The sequence below is a fragment of the Lycium barbarum genome, chromosome 12, assembly GCF_019175385.1.
Source record: "Lycium barbarum isolate Lr01 chromosome 12, ASM1917538v2, whole genome shotgun sequence".
In the NCBI taxonomy this organism is placed as follows: domain Eukaryota; kingdom Viridiplantae; phylum Streptophyta; class Magnoliopsida; order Solanales; family Solanaceae; genus Lycium; species Lycium barbarum.
In genome coordinates, this window is record NC_083348.1 from 81193826 (window position 1) to 81205535 (window position 11710).

Below are 11710 nucleotides of genomic sequence, written 5' to 3' on the forward strand. Positions count from 1 at the left end.
ATCAACTTTAACATTTCTTATACTAGCATGTATCTTGAACTATACTACAAGGTAAATTCTTGAATAACATGATACACAATATAAATTTCACCCAAACAAAAAGGACAAACCTAAGTTAAAGAAAAGAATGTCTCAAGGGATGCAAACCCATATAATTTAATAAAGTTTATTTATTAGGAATTACTTTCGTAGCATAACGATTATTATTCTCGTAACTTGTCAACTTTTACATGTCAGATTAAACTCTGGACGAGGATGTTCAAGATTAAATTTCAGAAATTTTTAAAATGTAAAAAGATCGATATGCAGAGTGCATTTGAAATTCAACCCAATTTTGAAATGCGTACATAAGATATAGATTGCAGTAACTTACACAAATAACTGCATTTTAGAAGCTCTTAACAAATAGTAGTTACTTTTTACTTATTTATGGTTCGTAGCAACATTTAGGCAATTCGCGTGTATATGAGTGTATTTGAATACACTGTTCAGTTGTATCCAACCTTATCTGATGTCACGTGTATTTGACTGTATTTGAATACATGCTACCTTAAGTTTTTTGAATACACGTGTATTCAAAATGATTGTATTCCAGTGCAATTAAATACACGATGGAGCAGTGTATTTTAGTGTATTTATATATTGAAATATCCTTTTGTTTTGGTTGTATTTAAATGTATTCGAGCTCCGATCAGCAAGGTGGCCACCGACATCTTAAAGTTGAATGTATTCGACTGTAATTGAATGTATTTACACTCAGAAATCCTTTTAATTAATGAAGACTAATCATTTTGAATGTATTAGACTGTATTTGAATGTATTTACACTCAGAAATTCTTTTATTTGAATGTATTTATACTCAAATAAATGAAGAATACGTTCAAATCCTTTTAAAAATACACTGTATTTACTCAAAAAAAATACGTTGTATTCATACAGATCTGCAAAAACTTCACCGGAGATCATACAATTGCAATCTTGTTGAATAATATATACATTGAGAAAATGAAGAATACACTCAAAGGATACATTTATTTCATATACACTGAAAATTTGTGATTTGGTATAATCGGATATGTATTTGGGCCGCTTCGCTAGAGAACGTATCATTGCTGAAAACTTTATATGATGTTGAACCATGCAAACGATATTGTTTATAGAGTTATTTCTTTATTATTGATAAATCAGAAAATATTCAAATCAAAGGGGAATTTTGGAGCAGATCTAATTTCCGCCATTGATATCGGGAATTTTGGAGCAGATCTGATAACCGCGATTTCAGAGCAAATCTAATTTCACTGGTGGCAGTAAGTTGAAGAAAATGCAGAATCAGGTTAGTAGAGTGTAAACACATTCAAATACAAATTAAGCATCTCCTCCAACTCATCGCCGCAGTGAAAAAGTTGCCGATGAAGCGGCAATTCGACGCCGGAGAAACTAGCTGTACAAACTCTACCAGAGACAGCTACTTGATGAAGAAGATGATGAAGCAGGTTATAGAGTCGCCGGAGAAAGGAGAAGAGGCGAAAGCGGAGGCGGTGTTGTTGGAGAGAGTTGTGTGGGTATGAAATAACTGATGGTAGTTTTTTTCATCCTTCTATATGAATAGATAGTAATTAGCTATGACAGATAATTAAATACACAGTATAGCTGTGATATGTAATTAGTTTATAGTTATCATAGGTAAATTCTCTTAGAGGTTAGCTGTACCACGTAAATTTTCCTTTTCCTTTTCTTTCCCCTCACAATATAATACAAGCTAGGTTTATAAGTTCACATTACATAACATGACTAAGGTAGGGTCCTTTTGACCTTTAGGATTCCTTTTGAAAAGGAATTTGCTTTCGGTTGAATGACTAAACAAGAAAGCTCAATAATGAAATTTGACTGGATAAAGAAAACAAGGTATCCAACTTTTCAAAGAAAGTATATTGAAAATATTCGGCTCTTTTAGGACTCTAGTCAAAGAGTACACAGCTAAAAGAAGACTTAATACTTTGCATCTATGACACACGGGGCAAAAAGAAGACTAATACAATTTACTATCCCCAGTTTCATATTGCAAATTCTTCCAAGACTTTCATGGTAACACTCCTAACTTTGAAACCATGATCGACTGATAAAAATTGGGTATATCAAGGTATACATTTTACAGTAGATAGGAATCTTCCGTGTTGCCAGTAAATTGGCTTTCTAAATGAGGCACCATAGCTATAACGAAGATATAGCTGCTTTGTCTGTGCCAATACTTGTGCAGGGCAAGATGTGTTGGAAAAGGTTACAAATACAGAAAGATCTAAAGCTCGTCTATACACGGTGATGATCATGATCCCGAGTTCAGAATCTCATTTAGAAGCATTACTTCCATGTCTATGCTTGGGTGCTGTGGCTGTAATAGTTTCAGGATTCAACATGTCAAACTAATAGTCAAGATCTTCTATCTAACTTCTTGTCACTAGGTAGCTTCTCTTCTGCCTCCCGGCGTCTTTGTTGCCTGTGGAAAAGAACATGAACCATCACAACACCATCCACTAAATGAAACATCACTCCAACCGCTAAATGAAATGTCAGTATTACGAACATTAAGAGATACAACAGCTAGGCAGGAAAAGTGCCTCAACCTACATAACGATAAGATTTCAGCAAAAGAAAAGAAGAGCATTCCAATATCTCTAAAGTACTTCCTAAGAAACCAATAAGCACCACTCTACAGACACATAGGAGGCTAAATATCCCTTTTCCAGTATTCTTGTATCTTGGTCAAAGCAGGTGCTCTACCTTTTTTTTGATTAAGCACCGGGTGTCCGAGGCTCTTTGAGCCCCGACTAATCCCGGGGGTGCACAGGCCCTCGGCAAGGAGTTTCCCGCAAGTGCACCACGGGTAATTCAGGACTTTACCCAGTCCAATGGCCCTCAGAAATTGTTTGCACCCAGTGGGTTTCGAACTTGAGACCTTGAAAGGGAGCACTCCAAGGCTCAAGCCAATTCCAATATCTCTAAAGAAGTACTTCCTAAGAAACCAATAAGCACCACTCTACAGACACATAGGAGGCTAAATATCCCTTTTCCAGTATTCTTGTATCTTGGTCAAAGCAGGTGCTCTACCTATTTAAACATTTGCAGACTTACAACAAGGTATATCTTGGAGGAATTTATGGTGAAACATTGCTCACAATTATGTAAAAGATAAAACAATATGGGACTTGAACAACATGTTGAATTTTTAAATCCACCATGGCTCGACATCATTTATTTTTCAGAAGGTAAATACATGAGGCTCATTTTTATTAGAAAGCTAGGAAGTAGCTAGCCACCCTAAGGATCTAAAAGCTTTCCTATCCCGTAGGCAGCAGGGTAGAGGGGGATCGAGTGATAGAAAGAAAATTCTAGAATAATACAGAAATACAGATAAAAATGGAGTTTGTAATGAACTTACGCAAATGCAGTGTAACCAGCACCAGCATTAGCCGCTGATAGAAGTGCTGCATGTGCACCAACAGCAGAAACAGGGTCTCTCCGATCACCGTCCACCTGAAAAGGTAACATTGAGGATTACAATACAAAAGGCATTGGCGACAATCAAATGCAATTTAATTGACACTATGCAGATGAAAACCTTATCCCACTTCGACTTTTTGTTCTGTCTACCATCCCGGGCAGCAACAGGAGCCATCCCTGCAAAAGAATTGCAGAGAGCAAATGAATAATGCAGGGAACTCTTATAAACAATAGCCAACTGAAACCCGTCAACAGAATTTTTGACTTGAAGAAGAACGGTGGATAACCTGGAATTGGTAGATTGATTTTTGGTGTAGGAACCATCGCTGCAGGTTGTGTTCCTCCCGATATGAAGTCAACTTTTGGACTCCTCTTCCGCTCTTGCTCCCTTCTCTCCATTTCACGCCTCGTATCAGCCTCTGTTTACAAAGTAAGTATTCCAGTCAAGATTTCTTTTGGACTCAAGATATACTTCAAAGACAAGAAATTATCCATAAAATCAAGGAAAATTATTTTAACACTAAAACAAACTAAATTACAATGCTTAACCGCAAAACAAATAGATATCCTTTTCATTTGATCCCAACAATAAGTTGGAAGGAAAAGGTATGATATTAGTCGAAAACCTTGTGACAAGCACTTTAAGATCCAGTAAGTAATCATTCTTTACATAAGATTCCTCTGTATTTTCAAGTATCACCTTGAGAACAGTCAAAATAAACTATATTCCTGTAGCAATTAGAGTTATGGATTTTCAGTTTGGGGGTAGTATGGGATCTGTGGTCTGGGAGAAAAATCACCTGTTTGATTGAACACGCTTATAGTGTCTGCTTCTGGGTTAGGGGGAGGGGGGGCCATGCAGGAATCAGGATGGAAGTTTGAGTTTGATGCAAATGGCTAAATATCGTCTGCTACAAGAGTTTCTAACAGTTACCTGTCAGGGGCCTAAACTAACCGTTTTGACAGTATTAGCATTTAAACCCCAAAAGAACTACCCACAAAAAGGTGTGATTGAACTCAGAAAAAGTCATAGTCCTATACTTGTTCCAGATTCACAGAATGAACTAATATGTTAACAAAAATGTAGCGGTGGAAGTAGCAAAAACTGTTTAAACATTCCATAACCACTGCCACTCAGGAGTAGATATGTTTTTTTAACAAGTAATCAAAGATTTTATAAATGCTTGAGACTCAGGAGTAGATATGTCTAGTTGAAAGATAGAGAAAAATTGGAAAATTATATTGCTAGTAACCTATTTCATCATAGAAGTCGCTTTTGTCATATCCATGCGGATCAAATACGTCTTTACTAAAGCAAGATCCTATCTGGTCAATATCTTGATAAGTCACCGCATGCAGCAAGAAGTCTGGATTCCGATACTCCTTTCTGTTGCGTACTTCTGAATTAAAGCTTCTGCCAGTCTTCTTTAGATCAATGAATCTCATAATCCTTACCTGCAGAATAAATTGACAAGAAAAGAGTATGTAACAATTGAAAGCAAAGTAGCCAAATCAATTATCTATGCAACAGTCACTATAGAAGTTATAAGGGATCATTTGTTGGGAGCACATAATTTGCAAGTTAAGCACCAGAATCTATCAGTTAAAGATAGAGCATCCAACATCAAGATAATCCAATAAAATCAACCATATATCACGGAAGACAGACAGCTCTTACAAACAATTGTAAGTTTCTGAAGAGATAAGAATCTAGAGATGAAATTACAGGAAATACAAACTTCATCGAGAAAGTGTGCAAGCTTGCCTACCTTTATAGGTTCACATAGTCACAAATGATGCATGGTGTTAGACATTGTCATCCTTAATAGGTTATACCATCTTACTGCTTATTATCCCAGCATATGGTGCACGAGAGAGGAAAGAGAGTGTCTCTTTAGAGAGTAACACTTAATTTCGTCATCGTTAAACCATCAGATGAGAATTGACCAGAGAAATTAAACAAGTCAATAACATGTTAGACTGCCTCTTATCTGAAAAGCTAACTATATTTAAGAAGGCATCATCCCTCATCCCACTCGCATGAGTCTACCTGGACGCCTCTGCTAATACATGCATCGTTTCTTACCAAGTGCTGGTCTAAACTTTGACTAACCATATACTTGGAAAGGCAAAACCACTGAAGTGTAATCTTCTCACAATATCCACCTATCCCCAACTAAGCAGAAAAAAAAATACTCATTGAACAAAGTGATCCATCCAAGAATGTGCAAATTAAATTAGAAGAAGGCACCAGATATTTCAATTTACACATCTCTTCTTCCCCATCCTTTAGTGTCTCCAGAAATTATGAATTTCCAATTAAGACAACGGACAACAAGGCTTATCAAAAAGACAATGTACCACAAGGCATATTGGTCAAGAAAGAAGCAAGCGTGCTGTTGAAAGACAAGCAAGCCTAGGAACGCCTTAACAATTCTATGATACTAGAGCACGTATTAGGGTGTTCTAGATTCAATCTGGTTTTGTACTATTTGGATCTGGTCGTTTGGTTTTCGATTTTGGAAAAATGAAATCCACTCTAAACCAAAATAAGTTCAGTCTGGATCGGTGTTTCTCCTTTTAGTTCAGTTATTTGAATAGAGGTTTGGTTTTTCGGATTTACAGTATTTTGTTTTAATAGATATGGGATTGAGCAAAATAGTATTTATATCAAAATTTGAACATAATGCATCAATGTATTGAATGAACATTTTAGTAATTACAAACTAGATTAGGTCATAAACTTATCGAGAACAACGTGTTTTCTGCGTAAAGAGATAATTTCATAAAACAACTTTCACAAAAACAAAAACTTTTTGACGGAAGAGAGATACTTAAAGATGGTTACCAAGCAAACTCATTTAACAAAACAAATCTTATAAGCCAAAAAGTTAGTTTAAAATTTTTCAATAGGTAAAGGAATATAGAAAACAAAATCATCAGAATGCTTAATTTCACAACTCACATACTTCAAGACCAATCATTAGTATCCATTAGTTACAAAAAAGACGGAAAGAATCTAAAAAGCGTTCAGTTTAAAAATTCTCAATATGATAAAGGAATATAGAAAACAAAATCATCAAAATGCTTAATCTCAAAACTCACATATTTCCAAACCAATCATTAGTATCCATTAGTTACAACAAAAAAAAGACAGAAAAAACCTAGAAAGCATTCAGGCCCAAGTAAAGCTGTGAAACCTTCACAACTCACATACTTCAAGACCAATCATTAGTATCCATTAGTTACAAAAAAGACGGAAAGAACCTAAAAAGCGTTCAGTTTAAAAATTCTCAATATGATAAAAGGAATATAGAAAACAAAATCATCAAAATGCTTAATCTCAAAACTCACATACTTCCAAACCAATCATTAGTATCCATTAGTTACAACAACAACAAAAAAAACAAAAAAGACAGAAAAAACCTAGAAAGCGTTCAGGCCCAAGTAAAGCTGTGAAACCTAACTTTCTAAGAACATAGGATAATCAAATGCTAAATAAAGATGGAAAACCATATATTATATAAGTAATTAGGTTTCATCAAATTTTTCAATTTTTATCTCAAAATCCATATACCGAACCAAGAAAAAACCAAATTAAATTTTTCATCCGAAATCAAACTAAAAACCAAAGATTTTGGTTCAGATCGGTTTTTCGGTTTAATCTGAATAATGCACACCCATAGCATGCATCTCTTATTTCCCTGGACAACTCTGTAACCCAACTTTCAGTGCAAAATCACTGACTACTTAGGGGAATGTAAGCAGGAGTCTCAAGCAGTAATAAAGTGATTCAAGATTCCTATGATTAGGCATGTCCCTGACAGTCATATGTAGCTTCAATAATCGAAGACCATTATGTTCTTAGATCAAGAACCAACTCATACAGATTTCAAAAATAGTTTCTTTTTAGTGTATAATAATGGCGAAGCAATTTCTGGCTGGCCAGTACAATAACGGTTTACTTTGTTACTGGCAGCAATGTTCCATTTAAGGCCAATAACTAAACGACACTAGATACATGTACTGTTTTTTTGTATAAGGAAAATACATGTACTGTTCAGGGTCTACTACCTGTCTTGCAAACTCCAGAACTTGCCAATGCAAAAAGCATAATAGACTTTCAAATTAAGCTTATTGTAGACCACTCCAGGTTTGTCAAGAAGTAGAAGAAAATCGGGACATAACTGGATAGACTATTTATGCATAGTGTGTATGTATGCGTGTCTGAGTGAGAGGGAGAGAGAATGAGATATTCAGTCCATGAGAGGCGAGAGAGAGAGAGATTTAGCAAGCACAGAATTTGTGGTCAGCCAGTCCTCATGTAAATTGTTCCTTCATCAACTACTTCAGAAAGGCGCTGCATAGGATGCACATTTGCTTTAAAAGCCACAAAAATAAAATGCAAGAGACATATAAGTTACTAATATCATCTAAACATCCACAAGAGAAACAAGTCTGCAGATGCACAGCATAAACTTTAAAGGTCTATTAGAAAAAACTCAGTGTACCTCAGAATAGTCCATATACATTTAACATTTAATGATAAGCATATTTCTAGTATCCGTTTGAAAAATACTACTGGCACCACTTACTTGCAATTCATCTGAGCACTTTTCCTTTGGTGGAGGAGGAAGAAATTTCTCCAACAGATCTACTTCTTTTTGTTCTTCTGCAGGAATCATAACAGATTCTTCATCTTCTCCATGTCCTTCATTAACAGCAAAGTCCATCGTATCATCGATTGGATCAGTTGGTTCAGCTGACTGAGGAGGGGTTTGAGTGCTAGGTGTTCTAACCTGAAGAGCTGGTGAAGCCTTTTCTATAGATTCAACTGAAAAAGAAAGTAGTAAGACTTTTAAGTTTGAACTCCCAAAGTAATAAGGTAAGGGAAACAACAGAGCTATCTTTTTAGTTTTGACTTTGATGATTGGAGTTACATTAGCCAATCCAGCTTCTTACGGCATATATACATCAACCTAATAAATACGAAGACATTTTTTAGATAAATATCAAATATATGGATCAAAAAACTGTAAATGCCAACTTCTTACAAACTGACAAGCTAACCAGCTAAAAATGATTTCTTTTAACCAAAATGTATCTTTCTGGAGAAGCTTATAAAGCACTCCCTTGTCCCAACTTATTTCCGAATTATTTGACCGGACATGGGATTTAACAAAAAAATAAGACTTTTGACAAGTCAAGTGGAAATTTCTTTTGTCCCAAAGAATCTTGCTAGACTTACTTTTCTTTTAGTACCAAGTGGAGTCTACAACAAGTCATATCAATTCTTTTAAGCGTGTGTGAATAAGGGAAAATGGAAATTTAGATTTTAAAAAGTTTTTGTCAATAGAGAGGTGTAAATCCCTAGGAAAGATAGCCAAACAAATTGAGATGGAGGGAGAGAGATATAAATTGGTTGGATACAATATTTGACTATCGAGAACACTTAAGAGTACCAGTTTCTCAAAAAACTATCGAGAACACTTCAATTTAATCCCCATATGAACAAAGTAAACCACACTAGGCATAACCCTTAGTCCAATTCAACTAAGACGTCAAGAAAGGGCCATAACAATAAAACTGCACACGAGACAAAGCTGAATATTGAAAACCAAAGCATACATACCACTAACAGTTTGAAGTTCCTCTCCATACATGACTCTTCCACTTGCCATTATTTCTCCTTCCTACATTCAACCACCAAAAGCCAAAAAGAACTCTCAGCAAATCCTAAATCATAAGTTCATTACATGAATAACTCTCTAAGGGATCGTTTGGTAGGGTGTATAAGAATAGTACTGAATATGATGTATTAGTAATGCTGGGATTATTTCTTATCGACTGTTTAGTGGGTGTATTGAAAAATAACATGCATTGCATAATTTCTAAAAAACAATTATTTGTTTAAAAAAATTCCGTTCACATTCTTTAGCTTTAAGGAACTTCAAGGGCATGCAATCCAGTCTTTAACCATGCTTATGCATGTACTATTAATAGTCTTGGTATCGCTAATTGCGTGGTTTGCTATGTATTAGTTATACATAGGATAATACCAAATAGGGTGTATAACAAATACTTGTATTAATTACACATAGGTTGAAAAAGTGTAGCAAACAAGGGATTAGTAATACAAAATCTAATACATGCATATTTTATCAAAACACACCTCGAAGCTACCTAGATCAAGTGTTTGAACACAAACGCCCAAAAATTCCGTCCACATGGCTGCTGAGTCATTAGTTTCAAGGTATGTTTTGATAAATAGTTTGCGATAGTTCACGTAGCAAACGCAAACACCTCATAGTTCATATAGGGAACTCGCAAAAACGTGTTACTTAAGGTGTGTTTTTGACCATTATCTCTAAGTTCATTAGATGAATAACACTCTAATAGAACCCTCAGGGGTTGGCCTGGTGGTAATTGGCTTGAGCCTTGGGGTGCTCCCTTTCAAGGTCTCAAGTTCGAAACCCACTGGGTGCAAACAATTTCTGAGGGCCATTGGACTGGGGTAAAACCCTGAATTACCCGTGGTGCACTTGCGGGAAACTCCTTGCCGAGGGCCTGTGCACCCCCGGGATTAGTCGGGGCTCAAAGAGACCCGGACACCCGGTGCTTAATCAAAAAAAAATAACACTCTAATAGTATCCAAAATCCTTAAAAAAAAAATAGAATAGTAAAGAGAGGGTAAAAAAGAGTTACCTCAGGGTCAGGAGACATAGTAAGTTCATCATGAGCATAATCAACAATAGTAAGCTTAGCTCGTCTACTCACATTCACATTCAACTCCATTGGAGAAGTAACGGACATTAACGGCGTCGCAGTGGTAGACCCAACCTTATTATTAGGTGTCAAATATTGAATTAGTGGTGAAGGAGTCGAACTCCGACCCGAATCAGACCCGACTATTCTGTTGTTGTTATCATCTTGGAGGAACTCCTCGGTCTCCATTGAAACGGCCACGTTTTGGGATTCAGATTTGTATTCTTGCGCTTCTTCTTCTTCTTCGTGTTCTTCTTCCATTTCGTCATCTTCGTCGTCCCCGTAGATAGACAGCAGAGCAATCGATTCCTTCTTCTGTGATGTCATTGTTACTATTATTAACTCAATTAGGGTTTTAACTTGATAGAATTGGGGATTTTCAATTTTTGAAATATTAGGGGTTGGACACATACGGGTCGAAATAACTTTTCCGACTTCAACTCTGCCTTAAAGAATTAAATTTCCCTCTAATGTACTACGCCGACAGGTGGATAAATAGAAAGCAGAATAGTTTTTGTTTCATCGTTAATTAAAATTTCATCACGCCTAAAATATATATAAGGAGAGTAGTCTAGCTTAATATTAAGCCAAGTGATGTAATATGAACAAGTTACTTGACAACAAATTCTATTTGCATTAATTATTAAAGAAGTTATTAATTTTAGTTCAAAATATTACCTAATTTAATAATCTACTACTACTAATAATAATACTAATAATTAATAATAATAATAATAATAATAAACTCACGTAATATACTCATACGATATTATCAACACATAGTAGTAGTAGTTGTTAATAATAATAATGAAAATAATAATGAGCTTACTTAATATACTCATACGATATTATCAACACATAGTAGTAGAGTTGTTAATAATAATAATGAAAATAATAATGAGCTTACTTAATATACTCATACGATATTATCAACACATAGTAGTAGAGTTGTTAATGTAATAATAATAATAATAATAATAATAATAATAATAATAATAATAATAATAATAATAATAATAATAATAATAATAATATCTATATTATAATAAAAGGATGGCAGTCTAGCTTAATATTAAGCCAAGTTGCGTAATATGAACAAGTCACTTGGCAACAAATTCTATTTGTATCAATTCTAAAAAGAAATTAATTGACATTATTAAATGAACTCACCTAATTTGGTGTATTGATTGGAGAAAATTATTAATTGATATTCTTGGATTTTAATTTATAGTCAACAATGCTCCTTTAAATGGTAAGATATAATATTGTCCGGTATTACTTTATGCAATTAAGATAAATTCAAGCCCATATGAAGAGCACCCGTATGATTAAATTGAATGCAATATCAAAATTAAAATGTATCAAAAAATCATGATTTAAAGTCATTTGTTTAATATTTTCACTTTAGAATGTTTCCGCATAAGTAATCTATTAGGAATATAGAAAA

At 34.8% G+C, this 11710-nt stretch overlaps 1 protein-coding gene across 1 annotated transcript; it reads right to left on the bottom strand.

Annotated features, from left to right (window-relative positions):
• Positions 1-1906: 1906 nt before the first annotated feature.
• Positions 1907-10731, bottom strand: LOC132621621 (uncharacterized). Its single transcript, XM_060335958.1, has 8 exons — positions 10204-10731; positions 9131-9191; positions 8094-8332; positions 4752-4953; positions 3786-3917; positions 3617-3675; positions 3437-3531; positions 1907-2494 (listed from the first exon to the last, which is right to left on the bottom strand). The coding sequence occupies exons 1-8, from the start codon at positions 10672-10674 to the stop codon at positions 2428-2430; spliced, it is 1326 nt and encodes a 441-aa protein (XP_060191941.1). The 5' UTR covers positions 10675-10731; the 3' UTR covers positions 1907-2427.
• Between the last annotated feature and the right edge of the window lie 979 nt (positions 10732-11710).